The sequence below is a fragment of the Phoxinus phoxinus genome (genome assembly GCF_949152265.1).
Source record: "Phoxinus phoxinus genome assembly, chromosome: 3".
NCBI classification, from domain to species: Eukaryota; Metazoa; Chordata; class Actinopteri; order Cypriniformes; family Leuciscidae; genus Phoxinus; species Phoxinus phoxinus.
Genome location: NC_136878.1, coordinates 39,747,443 through 39,767,814, shown reverse-complemented (window position 1 = coordinate 39,767,814; position 20,372 = coordinate 39,747,443). Strand labels below are relative to the sequence as shown.

General features: G+C 37.1%; 1 protein-coding gene across 1 annotated transcript; it reads right to left on the bottom strand.

The window, feature by feature from the left end:
- Positions 1-598: 598 nt before the first annotated feature.
- Positions 599-12,387, bottom strand: nrgna (neurogranin (protein kinase C substrate, RC3) a). Its single transcript, XM_079607109.1, has 3 exons — positions 12,201-12,387; positions 9,238-9,384; positions 599-3,207 (listed from the first exon to the last, which is right to left on the bottom strand). The coding sequence occupies exons 1-3, from the start codon at positions 12,213-12,215 to the stop codon at positions 3,187-3,189; spliced, it is 183 nt and encodes a 60-aa protein (XP_079463235.1). The 5' UTR covers positions 12,216-12,387; the 3' UTR covers positions 599-3,186.
- Between the last annotated feature and the right edge of the window lie 7,985 nt (positions 12,388-20,372).

Sequence of the window (20,372 nt, the reverse complement as noted above, 5' to 3'; positions counted from 1 at the left end):
AAAACATGAGTTCTAGAGGAACTCTTTCACTGCCAACAAAGAGCACTCTGTGGGAAGAATGGGATGTCAGATAAATAACCCACTGGTAAAAATGTCTGTTTGAGCAAGGCATGTTAAAACCAAAAAGGGTTTGGCTGAATAGCATGGTCTAGCCCCTGCTGGTACATGTTGGAATTACAGTAATTGGTAAAAAACATCAAATATTATCAAGCCAAATAGGTAAACCCGTTTAGTGGCATTGCTAGGTTAACAGTGCCTTGTGTGTTCCCTCAGTAGAAATTGTGTTCTGGTGGGGTAGAAATTGCAGGGGCCTTCAGGGGAGGTCATAATGGGCCCTCCAATGCCTCTAGGCCCTCTTTCCCCTCACTAAAGACCCGGAACTCATCTATGCACCACATTCACAGCCTCATTTTGTTTATAATCACGCTCTTGTAAACTATTCTAATCTATTCTTTCAGGGAACAAGTATTTTAAATAAAGACTGAAAGATCTGTTGTAAGTTTAATGTTGGGAACTCTGAAGTGCGACCGTGGTGCTGTTCATTTATAGCCTATGTTTAGCTTTTTGCTTCTGCCAATTGTGTGTAGGCTTCAAAATTCATAAAAGTTGTGTTTATTTGTGAAGGTTATCATGATGAACAAAAGTTGTACGAATCATAAACTTTTGTTGGTTACAGCTTATTTTCTGAAACAACTCAAAAGCCAATGGAAAATCCTATTGGGGTTATGTCGAGGGAACCAGGGTGATGCAACTTCCTGGTTGGTCTTCAAATTCATCGTAACAAAATATGTCATCTGCAACTTCAGCACCCCATTGTTTGCTATTTTGTAGCGTAAAGAGTGTAAGTTGTGTGCTCACACTAAAAAACACAGTGAATGTGATTTCACCAAGTACAAGATCTTCCTGGATCAACATCTTTGTTGATCCTGGAACAACATTTCAATCGTCCAATCAGATTTGAGAAACAAGTTTGCAGTTTATGTCAAGTTTAAGCTTACAACCAGGTTTAGATGCTTCTGCATTAGTGTTATTCACCTATCATTTTCCTCTAATTTTAGGATAACTTATGGGTAGGGCTTTCGGACTGGAATGTTTGAATGTTCAAAATAAGTTGATCCAGGAACATGTCTTACTTGGCTAAATAACGTACAGGTAAAGTCTTTTAAAGATGGCACATTTTAAATTGTGTACTTTCCAAACACCTGCCATTGAATTGAATGGGAATGACAACAGAGCTTTCTACAGGTATTATAGACCTCCTTGTTTAAAACATTGAGCAATAAGGTCAATAATACTTTCCAGTGGCATTTACACATCAGGCAGATGCTTTTATCCAAAGTGACTTACAGCGCATCTGCGCTATACATTTTATCTGTACTTGACCTTGACATCGCTAATGCCATGCGCTAGTTGCGCTACAAGAACACAAGGTAAAAATGATGTATTTTACAAACAGATGTGATACAAATAGACAGGTACAGAAAAACAAATGCACCAAAAGGATTTGCACAGGCATGACAGCACGCAAGGAGTGTTTTTGAGCAAATCCATTTTTAATGAGCATCTGTGCTATTTGAAGGCTACAGTCTCACTGTTTGAAAGATTGATTAAGCTGTGGGAATACTTCACTAAATTATATGTCTCTGACACAAGCTGTCTGGAAATACAAACAATATTCTCTGTCTGATGCACAGCTTGCATATTTGTGATGTAAACCACATCTCTTGATTAATTAAAAACATCTAAGCAGTTATTTTCCATCAGCGGCAATTCACATTTTTGGACCCAATTAATCTTATAATTAAATAGTCTTTAATTACTATACTGACATTTAAATGAATAATTTGATACAATGCATTTATTGTGTACATACATGTTTTACATTGTACATACATTTAAAAAATGTAAACGCAATAAGCAGCGATAATAATTCAAATTCAATTCAGTACTGAGAGGCTGCTTTATGTGCGCACAATTAAATGAGGCACACAAAATCTGTGGAAATTAGTAAAATTATGCGTAATACATGCAATCCCACGCCGAAATTCAAGCCCTGTAACACCAACAATATTCATCCAGAGCAAATGAAACGAGTAAGAGAGAGGAGGTGGGTTTGTGAGTCAACTCGCTGTTGGAGGGATGAGAGAGAAGCGTAGCTGGTATTGTGTATATTCTGCGGAAAATTAGTATTGAGAGTGGTTCAGATATTTCAGTATTGATATGCGTGCGGAATTTTTTTATTTTTGACAACACTACATTGCACTAAGTTTATTATTTCAGATGCATTTTTAAAAGACTACAATTGAAAAATTAATATATTATATATCAAATTTAACCCGCCAAAGTGGCTAGTAGGAGGGATTGCATTACACACCACTGATGAAATCCACACGCATTTGGCAGGTGTTAATGTCAAGCCCTGCCTGCATGTAATTACAGCTGTAATTAATTTCTGTAATTACATGTATAATCACATTGTTGACATTTCCCTTACCACTTAACCCACCCTTAAACCTACACACACCAAGACACCTGTCCCTGACCTTACCGGTAGCACCACAATAGCAGCAAAAGTGTTTTACAATACAAAATTAGCACAAAAAGTACATTGCACCAAATAATTTTTTTTAAATGTAAGTATACAGACACCTAATATAAAGTGGTACCACATTTGTATCACCCTCAAAACAGAAATGCCAATAATAAGGCATTCAGTGAACACAGAAAGCCAGTATGTGGAACTTAATTTGCTTTATTAAACAGGCATAAACAAAATTTATGCTAGAAAAAAACATTGACGTTTAGTAAATGCATATACTTGTATATTGTAAGATTCAGTAAAGCCAAAGAAGTAAAGCACAACTTCAAACAAATTGTGCCTTGCTTGAAGCAACAAGAAAAACACTTCAGATTTGAAAGCTGACAGATAACACACAAATTTCTATCTTAAAATGAACTGAATTTATAATGTCATGCTGTGAAACTGTTTCAAGTCAGAAACAGCCACTCAAATGCTAAAGGAAGAAGAGGAACGTGTGAAAGAGTCTGCTAGTCAGGTGGCAAAATCTGCATGTAGTTTAGACGTTGATGCTTTCATATCATACACTGAAGGGTTCTTTTTAAACAAAAGAGCTCTGGTTATTGCAGTGATGTGCTATCGGGCGGTGGTGATGGTGCTCCTCTTAGCTACTTCTGCTCTCGTTGTTTCTGAAATAGATGACAAATTGTTTTTGGTTTGCACAAAACTCCTGAAAGATGGTTATGAAATACTGACATATACAAATGACTGTATTGTGTTCATGTACATAAAACAGAGTTGCTAAATTCAAACCAAAAAATTACAAAATCGTTTAATTTTAATCTTTTTCTAAATTATTTCATAAAAGTCTAACTCTGTCAAAATTCTGTAGCTATAGCTGTCTTTTTTATATGTCAAACATATGGGGCATTACCATACATAGGCAATACAACTGAGAAGGGTGCTTACATGACATTAAATGGGTACCATCTGTATTATTGCTTAGCAACAAGCAATTAAGGCGTTATTGCTAGGATACCATTTTAACCATACTGATGTCTGCTGGGAAAATACTGATTCCAGACAGAAACGATTGTGTAGAGTTTATGATAACAATAGTAATGGGTTTTGTTCTTTCAATACATGATGGATTAAGATAATTAAGACTGATTGGGATTTCGATATGCCTTAATTTCCCAGTGGTGACAAAATCACATATACATTCAAGATTGAATGGATTTAGAAATTACACTAACAAGTTAAAATTATTTCTGTCTGGCATGTTCTTTATGGACACTTTAAACTTGCTGTAGGGCTTGTTCCGTTTCTAAGTAAGATATTTAATCAGTGGTGCAAATAGTATTTCTACACATTAAAAGGTTTAGGGACAAAACAAAAGATGTCTTGAGATAAACATGTTCATGTTATGGAAGCTTGTTTCCGCCACAGAATAACAAATAAAAAGTTCTCATTTTTATGATCTCACAATTCTGACTTTTTCCCCCTCACAATTGTGAGTTTACATCTTGCAACTTTTTTTCTCAGAATTGCATGAGATAAACTCCTAATTGTGAGTTATAAAGTCAGATTTGCAAGATATAAACTTGAAATTGCGAGTTATAACGTCAGAATAGCGATATAAACTCACAATTGCGAGTTATAAAGTCAGAATTGTAAGATTTAAACTCACAATTGCGAGTTATAAAGTCAAATTCGCAAGATATAAAGTTGCAATTGCGAGTAATAAAGCCAGAATTGCAAGATATAAAATTGCAATCGCGAGTTACTAAGTCAGAATTGCGGGATATAAAATCACAACTGCAAATTATAAAGTCAGAACTGCATGATATAAAGTTGCAATTGCGAGTTATAAAGTCAGAATTGCACGATATTAAATCGCAATTGTATGTTACAAAGTCGGAATTGCAAGATATAAAGTCGTAATTGTGAGTTATAAAGTCAGAATTTAGAGAAATAAAGTCGCAATTGCTAGTTATAAAGTCAGAATTGCGAGGTATAAAGTCGCAATTGTGAGTTATAAAGTCAGAATTGAGAGATATAAAGTCGCAATTGTAAGTTATTTTCACGCCTCCGCCTGGTTCACGCCTCCGCCTGGTTCTCCTCCAACACGGTCTCATTTACCAAAATTCTAAAGACTATCACCTGTCCCTCATCATCACGTCAATTATGGACTGTTTATATACTCATCCCCTATCCATTCTCACTCTGTTGTCACTTGTCTTGTTAGAGTTTGACCAACATGCTTAGCATGTTTGCTTCTTCATCTCCTAAAGGAGTTGTGGTATTGGTATTTGTGTTTTGTTATTGTGGACTGAGCTATTACAGCGTTCTACTTACCCTATGTCATCATTTGTAATCCAGTATTTGCTCAGACTGAAACAAGGTAGCATTCACCGCAACTTCCCCTGTCCTCCTGTTCCTCACCTTCGCGCCCAGCTAGCGGGATGTGATGATGCCATGGGGTTGGAGAGGTTTATCCAGCAGTCAATCCGTGTCGCCACCCGTCTAAGCAAACTGCACCTGGTATTATTTTTCCGTCTGCCAAGAATTTACTCAAGATCATTCGTCAATGGCCCCAGAAGAATAACCTATGCAAATTGATTATTCACACTTATCTGCCTCAGAACGACAATGTCGTGTTCAGTCACAGCTCTGTTTGTAGTGCTTCCTCCCAGCACCAGCTCGTTTAGTGTCCAGTCCATCTGCCTTGAGTTATGGTGAGTTCTGTTCATCAAACAGTCTCAGTGAGTTCTCTTCTGCATATGCCAGTGACTGTTATTGCTTCCAATTTCTCTTATCTTGTAGACGTGAGCTTAGCGAGATTACACTTCTGACCCATCACATTGAATACACCATTGGCCCTGGGCAGAAGATCAATCACCCATCAGTCACCACCATTAGAACTGCATGTAGGGGCTTGCCACAAGGAAACCATCATTTTCTATGTACTCCCATCCTCCACTGCATTCATCATACTAGGCAAACCATGGTTAATTCAGCATTCTCCTCAACTTTCCTGGAAAACCGGGGAAATTCTTCAATGGAGCCACGGCTGCTAGTGAATATATTACATTTCCTGTCCGCCAGCTTCTTCCCAGTGTGCACCCTGTATCTCCTTCAGTTTGTACCACCACTGTTGAGAGTCCAGCCACACATTTTAACTTACACATTCCCAGAGGTGGAAAGTCCAGGGGTCAGAAAGTAATAGTCCTGCCATATGTTTATTCCACCCATGAACTCAGTCAGCTGATTTCACTAATTAGTTCTATCTCCTGGCTGAAAAACTGTGCTAATTAATTAGCAAATCCAGGTGATTGGAACAAAATACTGAGGAGGACTTTTACTTTCTGAACCTAGACTTTCCACCTCTGCACATTCCTCTAGAACAGGGTTTTTCAATCTTTAAATACCACGGACCCCCAAATATGATCATCACTGTGTGAGGGACCCCTATCCTAAAATGTATAAGCCATCTGTTTTATAAACACCCAATTTATACACAGAAAAATGTATATTATAAATCTAAAAAAATTTCAGTAACATTATTATATATTTTGTATTACTTACTGTAGTAATGTATTCTTTTTTAATGTATTTATTTATTATTTTAATCAAATATCTATTTATATTAATTCAATTTTTTTAATCTAATTTAATTTTTTAATAGATAAATAACAAACTAATATTTTTTGCCCAGGTTCAGATTTACACAAAACAATCACATTGTTTATTTAGATCTAATTTATTGCTTTATTAATTGACTTAAATATTTTTTGAACCTACTACCACCTCACTGCCAGTGGGCTTGCGCCATTGACCGCCATGCGCTAATCCTCCTCTTAGAAATATCTATCCCCATATGTTCTCTAGGCCGGAACAAAAAAAAGGCCATGGAGGAGTATGTTGAGGAGGCTCTCCGCAAGGGATACATTCGCCTGTCCACTTCTCCGGCAGCCAATTTTTTTTTCTTTGTGGCCAAAAGATCGGGGTTTACATCCATGTATTGATTACCGAGCCCTTAACGGCATCACGATAAAGTACCGCTATCCCCTTCCTCTGGTTTCTGCTACCCTTGAGATGGTGCGGGAAGCAGTCTGGTTCACCAAACTGGATCTTCGTAGTGCCTACAATCTTATTCGCATCCACAAGGGTGACAAATGGAAAACAACAGTTATATCAGCATCAGGGCACTATGAATATTGGGTGATGCCGTATGGCCTGGTTAAGCCCAAAAGTTTGAACTGGACAGAAGAGGCCACCCAAGCTTTCGAGTCAATCAAATTGGCCTTCACTTCAGCCCCCATCCTTCAACATCCTGATCCGGAAATCTCCTTTCACGAGTTCACACTTACAAATAAGTCAGATGGAATAAAAGCATATTTGGCGTGCTGTCCGAGGAGAGGGCTCCGGGCTCGGTATTCGGCCCGAACCCAGAGTATTCCCCCCGTATTCCTGGCTGTAAAAGAAAGAGCCAAGAGTGAGTAGTCGGGGTGGTGGAGGGATGCTGAAAAACTGTCAAGGAATGTTAGGTGAGTTGATAGAGTGGATATATATATATATGCTTCTTGTCATGCTGATTAGGAAAGATGTAATTGTTTGATGACAAGTAGATTGGATTGGTTATCTGAACGTGCTCCTCCCGAACTTTGTTTATAAAACATAATTTGTAGTAGAAGTGGACGCTTCTTCCACTCCCGAGGGAGTGGGGGAGGTGTTATCTCAGTGGAATAAAGCCTCCTCTCCAATGTGCTGTCCATTTACTATGATCACAGACCATAAAAACCTGAGAACTGCAAGATGGTTGAATCCACGCCAAGCCAGGTGGGCCCTCTTTTTTACCCGTTTTCATTTTACTGTCTACTATTGTCCAAGTTCCCGTAATACTAAGGCAGATGCTCTCTCTCTCGTTTCAATGCTCTAGAGCAACGTGAGGGACCGCCTCCACCCATCTTACTTTCTTCAGTGCTTGTCTGTCCAATCCAATGGACCCTGGATGAGAGGATTACCCAGGCCACGCTCCAGGAACCAGACCCGGAAGGTTGTCCACATAGGCAAACATTCGTGTCCATGTCTTTGCGGAAGGACCTCTTAGAATCTATTCATTCTTCACCTGGTTCTGGTCACCCGGGAGTCTCCCAAACCCTTTTTATTCTTTGTAACTGGTACTGGTGGCCACAAGATCACCCAGAAGAGTTCCGGTTAATCAGGTCCTGTCCTGTCTGCGCCATGGCTAAGAGTCCTCACCGTTTACCATCTGGCAAGCTCCTACCTTTTCCGATTCCACGGCGCTCTTGGTCACACCTAGGAGACCGCAGAGCTTCTCTTCCAACACGTATTCAGAAACTTTGGGATTCCTGAAGACATTGTGTCTGACTGTCGGAGTTTATCTCGAGTCTGGAGAATCGATGTCCGAAGATTTACACCAACCAACTATCAACCCAGACAGAAGGTCTGGCTTTCAACAAGAGACTCCGGATGCGGCTCCTATCAAAGAAGTTAAGTTCACGGTGTATTGGTCCATTCCTCATCACTGACAAAATCAATCCTGTCACATAAAGACTACAACTTCCAGCACATTTTAAGGTCCATCCTACTTCATGTTTCTTTGCTTAAGTCCTTTCACACCTGTCCTTCCTCAACAGAGCCAGGCGGCGATGGTGAAACACCTCCTCCACTCCTGAATGACGAAGACTCGATTTATGAAGTTAAGGACATCTACTGTAGAACTCCTGGCGCTAAGGTGGACGACATTCTGGATCCGGCCTTAACAACAACCTTCCACACAGTTCATCTTGATCATCCTGCACCGCGTGAAAGAGGCCGGCCATGGCGTCGGGGGTTTTGGACCTCAGGAGCGGTCCGTGTTAGGGAGGGGTTGTGGTACTGTCGCACCTCCACCTGGTTCTGCACCTCCAAAGCGGCCCCATTCGCCAGAATTCTAAAGACTATCACCTGTCCCTCATCACCACATCAATTAGGGACAGTTTATATACTCATCCCCTATCCATACTCACTGTCATGTCTAGTTAAGAGTTTGACCTACATGCTTAGCGTGTTTTCTTCTTCATCTTCTAAAGGAGTTTTGGTACTGTGTTTTGTTATTGTGGACTGAGCTATTAATGCGTTCAACTTACCTTCGTCATCATTTGTACTCCTGTGTATTTGCTCCGACTGAAATAAGGTGCGCAATAAGGTGCGCATTCACCGCAACTTCCCCTATCGTCTTGTTCCTCGTCTGTCAGTTATAAAGTCAGAATTGGGAGATGTAAAGGTGCAATTGCGAGTTATAAAGTATGTATTTCTCTTTTTTAAAGACTTTATTTCACGCAATTCTGACTTTATAACTTGCAATTGGGACTTAATATCACGCAATTCTGAGAAAAAAATTAATAATTGTAAAAAATCGCAATTCAGTGGCGGAAACAAGTTTTCATTTGGTGGTAATGTGGCTATAATGCAAAGCAGACCAATCATAAAGATACATAGAAAGATTAGTAGTGATTTAAGATAATTTTATTATGTATAATTTAAAGATGTAACCAGACACTGAATCTAATCTGTAATTCAAAGTAATTTATGTAAAATATTTAATTTAATAAATTGGTACTTTGTGTGGTACTTTGTATAGTCTTTTTGTTGTGGTTTTAGTAAAGTCACCCTTGGCAAATGTATTTTGATGTACTGCCCATGCTGCTAACCTCTTCTCTAGGCTTGTCATCCTTCATTTTCTTCCTGGTCATGTGACCTCGAAAACCAGCTTGAATCTTAGCAGCAGCTTTGTTTGCAGCTGGGTCATCAAGGGGAATGTCCATGATGTCCTCATCTTGCGGCTGAGTGCATCCTTCCTGCAGTTAAGATAAAATACAGTCAGCCATTTTAGCTATGACTTCAGTACATGGCAGAATAACAGTTACAGGTCCTTGTCAAGATCTACACTAAAGTGTCAACAAACTTTCACACTTTGTAATACCCCATAAGACCTATCAAGAACACCAAGTGTAAAATGACTGCTGATTGCAAATCAGTTATCTGAGTAATTTACTAAAGGGACCCAATAAGCTTCTGCTAAAACCTTAAAGACGTTCAGTGATTCTACATCCTCTATTCACCCCATTATAATGGAAAAGCTTTGAGGCAGCCTATAAATATATATTGAAGTTATATTAATCTTGAATACACAATAGGATATTCGGAAGGTGCTTAGAGGTTCTTCCAACCCGATCTCACGAGAAAATTTAGCTATTTTACGAGGTGGTACTAATTGTATGAATTAGTACGATGTTATTTGAAACGTATGATTTTTAGAAAAAATTAACCATGAATGTTCACCCCTAAGCCTAACTGTCAGGGCAACTGTAAGCAGGTAAAATTGTATGCATTTATATATATATATATTGTATATATTAAGATAATTTAAGATTGATTAGGATTTCGATCTGGCTTAATTTCCCAGGAGTGACAAAATCACATACATTCAGCCTTACTTTCGTTTTTCCCACCAAAATGTAAAATAATATAAATTGCCATTATAAAAATTGTGTTGATTCTTCTAAAGATTGTGGTGGAATGTGTATCTTTTCACTTTTGGAGTGTTGTTTGCTGGGGTGCCTAATGGTGAAGAATTGTTACAGTCATGCCAAAACCTGAAGTCAGCTCTGTTGCTCCCAATCCCAAAGGAATTGTTTAATGGCACTCTTACCGACCCAGTTTTTGGTGAATGTCCCATTAAACAATTCATTTGGGAGCGACAGAGCGACATAGCACCAGCTTTAGGTTCATGCACCTGTATGAGTTATTTATGGATGAGTGTGCTTATCCATCATATAATTATCCTAATTTAAGAATATAATCTTTTGATATTACTGCTACATATTATTTAAAACAGAATCAGCAACTGTAAAATTAAACAAATAAAACTCATGTCTTCATTCGGAACATAAAATAAGTTAATGTTATATTTTTTTGTCCATATAATGGAAACCAAAACAGTTAGGAATCTTCACAATATCTCTTAAATGATGACATAATTAAAATTTTTGGGTGAACTATACCTTTAATACTATTCCATTAATTAAGTTTCGCTCTCTATAATCTTTTCTCTTTCTCTCAGAATCAAAATACTTAAAATACACAGTATCTCAAAGGTAAGTCATTATGTTTAGGGGAATGCACATTCTTTCCGTTTGATTTCTTTGATTCTTTTATTCTCCTCATCCAATCAGATACAAGCTGTCAGCGGTCCCTAGCGAGCCTCAAGTTTCCGACAGCTCGACTAATTTTCCCTGCCTGCTGGGGGTGCATCACCGTAAAGGGACTGAAGCTGAAAGCATTCAGAGCTTCACAGGCTAACAGTGTGAAGATCCAGCTGAGTGGGGTGGAAGCCTGATACTCCTCTGAGGTTTCAGCACTATTATGCAGGGATAAACAATAATCTATAACACAACAAATAAGGACCAGAGGGCTCACCGTGATCATGCCCCACAAAGCCCTTCATGACTAAAAAAAACAAAAAAAACAACAACAACTTTCTATCTACATGCTCTTAAATGTGCAACACCAAAGATAACAAATAACTACATTTATCCGACTTCTAAAAATGTTCCTCGCAACAGAGCTTTCTCAAGAATGATGGGTGCTGATCCTGAGACCAATCGTCAATCAAGGAACATCTTGTGTGAACTTTACTTGTGAGTTCCATCAGTTTGGAAAATGCAAATGACCATCTGTCTCATCAGTTACAGCGACATCTTCCAAATTATACACAGATAATTGCTGTTTCTAGAAAGTTCTAGACCCTCCTACAAACACACAACTCCAAGCCCACGCAATAGATGACTTGTGTAACAAAGACTGCTTGTACTCCCGCTGTACATCGAGATAAAACAAATGGGGAGGAACAGTTTGACCAACTTTACATCAACTATCTTATTTTATCACTTTAATCAATATGTAATGTGGAAATAGTAGAACTATACTTGTGTTAGAGCTTGTAAAAATGAAGTGCTCTATCTTTAGACACGGACCAGCAGACATAAGACAGCCTTTATGCACAAGACCAGATGTCAAACCAATGGCCAAACAACTGCACACTGCACACATCCTTAACACATTTCAGTCCTTTCATACAGTGCATAGCCTGATAAGTGTCATTCTCTGTAGCCTACTGTGAATATATGAACAGATTTAAAACAAAAGACCAGTCTTCAATGTTGCCTTAAACTTTAAAACTGTTTTAATATTCCTCAAATATTCATAGGCTGTTAGTGGTGCTTCCTCTGCCAGGACATTATTGACAATATTGAAACATTTTTAAAATACTCCTACCCACCTACAGCAGGTTAACTGTTAAATCCTGCTGTCAATAGTCACTTAGAAAATTATTGGTTTTAGCGGATTAATCAGACTGTAATCATAATGCAGACTTTTAATTAATTTTCAAATGTAATATTTTAAAGTAATTGGAGTCACGCAAATCCTAAAATATACAGTAAATCCTAAAATATTAAATCATCCAAGTTGGTATAGTTCATATCAACTCATGACATTTACATTTTAATTTTACCTTAACTGTGGAGAAATCATAAATGTTGAAAATGTCTTAAAATGCATAATTCATAAGTTTTTTTTAAGCTGTACAAACATAAACACGGACTCCACTTACGTTTCGACAGTCCATAGCGATTTGAGATGACAGGTTTGAGTAGTTTGAGATTTGTTGTCCAGTTAAACTATGATTGAAGAATATATCGGTAAAGATGTGGTCTCTCTCTCTCTTTCAGTGTGTTGAGTTCTCTGTATGTGCTCTGCCTGCCTGTAGATGATGATCAGCTGAATGGACCAATCAGAACGCGTGATATACTCCTCATCACACGCAACCATTTATCGCATTTCTTCATCTGGGCTTTCGTGCCGATTGTTATAGGCTAGATTAGCCTACATTTTTTTTTTAAACATCGAAATCAAGTTTATAGAATGTTTTCACTTGCAATTGTACGTATTATAGCAGGCTATATATATGCTAATAGCCTACAATAGTGAAGAAATTCTATAAACTTGATTTCGATGGATTTTTTTTTACTCTTAGAGATAACGTTGGTTCTGCCTAAACCAATAAGCAACCAGTTTAAGAAGCCTTGACAAGATTTGCCTTTTTGTTTAACTTATTTATTTTGTTGCAAGACGTGGCAAATAGCAATTAATGAACAGATTTTGCTTTATAACGTGCATAACAGTTTTTTTTTACAAGGCTATGTGTCACAAATGTTCACATCATATGATATAACCATATTTTGATAGTCCCTTTTGAACTTTTTGTTGAATATAAGTAACTTTGCAACTACATGTCAACTAATTAAGTAGACAAATCTCATTAGAGACTGTCTGACTAATATGCTAACTGTTTATGATGGTCCCCCAAAAGACATTCTACTAACTATGACCTTTGCAAGAAAATGTCGACTTATTATAACCATAACCCTACCCGTTAGTCAACAGAATGTGTTAAAGGGACCATACAAATAAAGTGAAATTGCCTAATTCATATTTATTTTGTTTGTTTTTTAAAGACATAAAAGGCCACTGTGTGTAGGCCTGCTTAAAGAGAGTACACTTTCATGTTTCTTAAACAACGCACATCTAACATAACACATAAAAATAAGATTGTTATTATTATTAGTTAACTGCATTAGTTAACATGAACTAAAAATGAACCTCTGCAACATTTATTAATCTTTGTTCATTTCAACATTAACTAATACATTATTAAAATTAAAAGTTGTATTTGTTAACATTAGTTAATGCGCTGCGAACTAACGTGAACAAACAATGAACAGCTGTATTTTTATTAACTACTGTAAGATTATCATACAAAATATGTATTGCTCATGGTTAGTTCATGTTGGTCAATACATCAACTAATATAAAAAAATTAAAAATTATTGTAAAGTGTTAACAATACGTGATTATTTAACTGTGTGTTAATTGATCTTTTTGAAGTTAATAATTTTTAATTGTACATTTCAACTTCATCATTTCAAAAGTAAATATACCGAAATACATTACATATAGTCATAGTATATATTACCAGAAATACTTGTCAGTACATTCAACAGTAATATAGACATAATTCTTGAAATTACATATAAAGACCTATTCTACTAGAATACAACAACACTCTAAAAAATCCTGGGTTGTTTCAACCCATTTTTGGGTAAAATATGGACAAACTCAGCTGTTGGGTTACATTTTTACATTACATTTTTAGCCCAACGTTTGGGTTTGTCCATATTTTACCCAAAATTCGGTTGAAACAACCCAGCATTTTTTGGGCCAAAAAGCCCTCTTAAGTTCAAATAATTGCATTTAGTATAAATTTAAACTTTAAAAAAATAAATAAACTGTAAATTTTCATTCAATTGTAAATAAAATGCACATGTGTCTGAAAACAACACATTAAGTTCAGTGTCAGTATTGTTTCTGTAATAAGGAGCTACTCTCTTTTTAAAGTATGCAAAAGTGTAGCCTTTCTTTCTTTTTTTTTTACAAGGGAATCTACAACTTATCCCACTTTGTAAATAAATGTACAAAAGTGCTGTTGAAACAACCTTTACCACTACAAGATGGGTTGTAAAACCAATGCAAAACATTTTAAAAGATGTTTAATATATTTTAAACATTTTACTTTAAAAAGGAGAAACAATTATGAAACATTTTAATGAAAAAGAGAATATTACATTTTAAAACAAATCACAAGCCAACAACTCTAAAAACACAACAGACAGCGTGGGTGTGTGTTAGTCACCCTCACAGTTGTGTGAAATCAAGCCTATACTGTATACACTTTCCTATTCTGTGCACCCATTGTGGATCCAGCAGATAAAGTGGAAAGTGTTAAAACCCTCACTGTCTGGTCAAATAAGATATTTCTAGTTGTGTTTTGATGTAAATGAACAGCTTGTGTATATGTTATATAACAAATTGAACGAGATAACCTGATGATTCAGATGTTACCAGTTCTGTCATTCAACATTCAGCATGAGCGCAAATCATTATGAATCTGATGTGAAATTATACTTTCTTACCTCAAAAACAGTTTTTTTTTTGTGTGTCAATATATATATATTTCTAATGATGGCAAAGCTGAATTTTCAGCATCATTACTCCAATCTTCAGTGTCACGATCCTTCAGTAAATAATTCTAATATGCTGATTTGCTGCTCAAGAAACATATCATTGTTGAAAACAGCCGTGCTGCTTAATATTGTTGTAGAAAGAAATACATTTAGCAGGATTCTCTGATGAATAGAAACTCAAAAGAACAGCATGCAAATCATCCGTGTGCCATGGCACCTCCACAGTTATAACATTTATACTAACCTTAATCTGTAGGTCACAGCCTAATATGTTATTCTATGCTGACAGGTTAAAATGAATGTCTTATGCATGCAGACTCTCAAATTACGTGCTTGATTTCAGTTACTCTTGCACAACCTCTGGTGCCCTTTGATTAAACGAGAGTCTCATATTTATTTCTTATACAAGCACGTTTCCTATTTTATACATTTTTAAATATTTAATATATAATTCAAGATGCTTAATAACTTATTCTATTTTGCCACAATGCATTTATAACAATGAAAACATTAAATTATTTGTTATCACAGCATCTTTATGTATTAACATGTACATAACTGTCATTGTTTCCAGCTATTTGTGTCCTTTAAATGCATTGTCTGACTAAAATAGCAAGTCAAGCATTAAACGCTTTAAGGGTGATTTGTCTTTGAGAAGGTGGCAGGCATGTCAAGCCAGAATCCTTCAGGCACACATTCAGCCATGTTTATATGCTGACACTGTTTCATGCAAGCTCATTCATGTCACAGGCCCTTATAATGGATACAAGTCAATCTGTCTGTAAAGATGAATGCTGAATGTTTAATGCTAAATGAATGCTCATTCAAGTGTCATTTCATCACATCCTAGATTAATTTTGATTAAAGAAGCATCAATCAAGAATTAACAAGGCAAATAACTTGGTAAACAACATGTCACTCTGTATTTTAAAATCTTTTGTTGTATTTATTTAGTCAATTATCTGACATGCTGATTTGACATTGCACACACCCACTATATTAACACGCACATGCATAAACACACTGTGCATTTTGAATTAGTGACAGAAATGATGTGCAAAGCACAGTGATTTGTTTCTAGCTTGGTTAGGTCTGAAAGAACGCATCTTATACCCACGCTGATCTCAAAATAAATAAATAGAATACAAAATACACTGTTGTCTATAAAAACAGGGCTAACATTAATATATGAAGTGTTGATTTTTCAGGTGTTTTACCCATATTTTGAGTTATGCAGGGTTAAATGTCTGTACATAACCAGTTACAGAAAACAAAATGATTTTTTTTCCCCAACTTATAAGTTAAATTTCATATGGATTATTATGTCGATATTTTTATTCTTAATTTTGCACTTTTATTGTATCTTTAACAATAACAAAAAAGTTAACATCAATCATCAAGTTATTCATGCCTCATTTCTTTAAAAGTGGGTTTAGTCATATTCATGAGTATACTGCCATCCAGTGGTGCTGTTATGAAAAAATAACAATAAAAAACAATGACTTCTTATTTTTGGGATATACAGTATAAAATACCCCACATGTCAGAATATATGGCATCTGCTAGTGTGAAAGATTAGTCTGGGACCACTAATGATCATTATTCTTGTCTTATCACCCAAAAATGGATACAAAAAGACTGCAGCCAAGAAGGATGAAATGATCCTTTGCAGAACCTGTGGGTAAAAGAGTTAGGCACTCAATCAATAATCTAAAATCATCATAAAAACTGTATCCATGATATTTTATGAATGCTCTTTGATCAACGAGCTGAGTACAATTACATACAGTACCTGACTGATCTACCTTGCCTTTTGGTAATTCACCCGAGAGATCTAAACATATTACAAGATTTCAAGTTGTGAGTTAGTACAGAACTTGATGCGGTGCATTCATGCATATAGCACAACTTTTTAATGAAAAGATATTAGTGTGAATTTTCTCATTTAATGCACCATCCTCACCTTCCTTTTGGCTTAATTCAATGCTGAAGTCTGAGAATTCGTGAAGCTTGCTCACAGAACACACATGCCTCCCAAAATCCTCCCGTCTCACCTCAGCGATGATGAGAGTAATATTCCCTGGGTTGTAGTGCACTGAGTATCCAGCTGTGCAGTTGCTGTACTTTTTGTGCTTGATCAGATGGCAGAGGAGCTGGTTCCTGGGGCTTCTCCACTGCAGGGACAGCTGCTGGATACTTCCGTGAGTCTCATATTCATACTGACACGGCATTTTAATCATCCATCCCAGGGGAGACCAGAGCTTTATGGCGGTGACTGTGGCTTTTTGGGAACAGATAAGCCCACGTATTTAGTGAGAAAGATCAGACAACAACAAAAATGTGCACAGAAATAAATGTTTTCTTTGAAAATAATAACGTATGTGTATAATACAAAGATGTCTAATAGACCTACCTCTTAGAATGAAGTAGAGTAGCAATAATCTCAATGTTTGGGAAGCCATTTTCATGATCTACTTCAATGACTCATAAAGAATGTCATATTTTTTAAATGTTTAAAAGAAAATCTTTTTCAGTTTAAATTTATTTTGAATTATTTCCAGCTTTACTCTCCAGCTCTAAACTGTCTTAAAACTGGAGTCACTTTTGTTTTCTAAAGCCTGCCCTTACATGGACGTTTCTATGTTGTATAATTTGATCCAGGGTTCTTCCAAAATGGTTAACAATGTGTCTGTGGTGCCCAAAATGATACAAGATATTAAATGACCTCATTCATTTTAGGGGGTTTTATCATAAAAAAACTGCCTATCAGATATAAAGTAAATGTTTTCTACAGTTTGAAAACACATGACATGAACACATAATCTTTCTCACTTTGAGGCACACACACCCTTTTTCTATTTTTACACATTTTCAAAAACACAGACAGTCATTTCTGTCATAGACTGTACTGCTGACTCTCAGTATTTTCAGACTGTGCTCCAGCATTTTTTCTTCTGGAGACTACAATTTCACAATGATTTCACTCATTACACGACAACACAATAGACAATCAGACTGTATTTCACAAACACCAATGATGGGAAAATAAATCATGCATAGAATTATACATTGATACACAGATGTGCAAACATCTGCACAAACGAAATGAAAAGATTTCCTGTATACATCCATCATGCTGGTGCAGGTTGTGGCCTAACCAAGGATGCTATGCTGTTTTCAATGAATATCAGAGTATAATTGGTAATACCTGTTTGTAAACATATCGCTCAAGTCAAATCATCTTTATTTACAATACAGATTGTTTCAAATCAGCTTTACATTGATAACAGGAAAATAATGCATCAACGTTTGATTCACTTGTACAGCAGATGTCATAGTCCAGCTCAAGTAAGTTCAGTGATGTTTCATTTTTTGGGTAAAAAGTTATTAATTTAGTTAATTTATCTATAAAGCTGCTCTCTTGAGAAAACAGTGATGCCATCGTCCAGCTCCGCTCAGTTCTCATATAATGGTGTCGATGCAGGCAGATCAATACAATTGGTAAATAGTAATTGTCTCCAACTAAGCTAGCCAGCAGCCATATCACCCTGTAGCCCAAGACTGGTTTCCCACTGAAGCTAAGCAGGGCTGAGCCTGGTTAGTACTTGGATGGGAGACCTCCTGAGAAAACCAGGTTGCTGCTGGAAGAGGTGTTAGTGAGGCCAGCAGGGGGCGCTCACCCTGTGGTCTGTGCGGGTCCTAACGCCCCAGTGTAGTGACGGGGACACTATACTGACAAAGAGCGCCGTCTTTCAGATGAGACGTTAAACCGAGGTCCTGACTCTCTGTGGTCATTAAAAATCCCAGGATGTCTTTCGAAAGAGTAGGGGTGTAACCCCGGCATCCTGGCCAAATTTGCCCAGTGGCCTCTGTCCATCATGGTCTCCTAATCATCCTCCTATATATACTAATTGGCTTCATCACTTTGTCTCCTCTCCACCAGTAAGCTGGTGTGTGGTGGGCGTTCTGGCGCAATATGGCTGCCGTCGCATCATCATCCAGGTGGATGCCGCACATTGGTGGTGGTTGAGGAGTTTCCCCCCTTCTATGTAAAGCGCTTTGAGTGTCCAGAAAAGCGCTATATAAATGTAATTAATTATTATTATTATTATTATTAAGCAAGCCAAAAGCCCAAAGGCGACAGTGGCAAGGAACCAAAACTCCATCAGTGACAGAATGGAGAAAAAAGACATTGGGAGAAACCAGGCTCAGTTCTCCTCTGGTCAACGAAATGCTGGCCAAGTGATGTCTGCTTTTGTTTGCAATAAACCATTCTCGAGTCAGCAGTATACAGGACTGGGAACCGTCTATTTCAAACTGGGAACCGACTATGATGAGCATACTGTAGTGTAGGCTACACTGGCTACAGTATTTTGTCAGATTTGAGTAATACTGGTCTTCCAGCCCTTCCAATTTCATTAATACACCCCACTAGCTTGGAAAATTGAGAAGTGTTTTCTTGTCTGCAGGAAACTTAAATCTGTGTGCCATCAGCATAACAATGAAAGTTAATTCCAAGTTTTCTCATAATATCATAATAGTAAACATGCTCAAAGAGAACAATACAAGACCTAAGACAGAGCTTTGTGGCACACCATACGTTTGTTTCCCTGTGTAAGGTTTGACAGTTCTCCATTTACACAAACAAATGGTAATGACCAAATAGCAATGCTTGCCTACAAATTAAAACAATATTTTCCAGTCACCCAAGAGGCTATAATGACCTATTGATCTATCCATAGCTTGTAATTTATCAATTGACAAGCATCAACTTGTTTAACGATCGGTTAGGGTTAGGTTTAGGGTAAGTTACTTGTAAATACGAATAATTTACTGTTACTACACTCTAAAAAATGCTGGGGGTTTTTAACCCAATTTTGGGTAAAATATGGAAAAACCCAAACGTTGGATCCAAAAAAAGCAATTAAAAAATGTAACCCAATGGCTGGGTTTGTCCATACTTGACCCAAAATTGGGTTAAAATAACCCAGCATTTTTTAGAGTGTACTAAGTATATAGTAATGTGTAACTACGTCACCTTATAATAAAGTGTTACCGATAATAAAATTTAAAAAAATAAATTGTTGGCAGAATATAGCGTACAGTATACTGTGAAATAGGGTACGCATGTATGCAGTATGCTATTCCATCCTATAAATGCCTATGTTTCTGGAAATGTAAGCAGAATCATACCCTGTCAAATCTGTGACACAATGTTGTTTTAAGATCAGCCCTGACTCTGATTAGCACTGCCTATTTATACCATATCTTTATCCACCATGCCTATTTAATCTTTATAGCAGCGGATTTCGAAGTGAGATTAAACCACTAGGGCAGCATGTGGGGCCATATACACCAGCTAATTTCTTCACAGCTGCTATTAGATTTCACTGCTGTGCGCTATTACTCCAAACCCCCTAGAGAGAGGGAAAGAAGGCCTAAGAGCTTTTACACACCGACACATACACACATACATTCACAGTCATCAGCTGTGCTATAGGCTTAGAAACCGATTGTGGATATACGTCATTTCAACACCATTAGTGAACCTTTCTACCATTTCATGACTCAAACCTAATCACTGGCTGCCGAAGTGTGACTGAGGCGTGCAGAGTGCATCGCACAGCAAGATAGCACTAAAATTACAATATTTAGCCAGCAGGCCATACAGTAAGCTAGACAAATACTAGTGTCATACATCC

Bases quoted from the DNA above. Each gene is read 5' to 3' on its own strand.
- nrgna (XM_079607109.1), bottom strand. The intron at 3,208-9,237 runs GTTAGCAGCATG...CATCTATTTCAG, and splicing joins ATGACAAGCCTAGAGAAGAG to AAACAACGAGAGCAGAAGTA.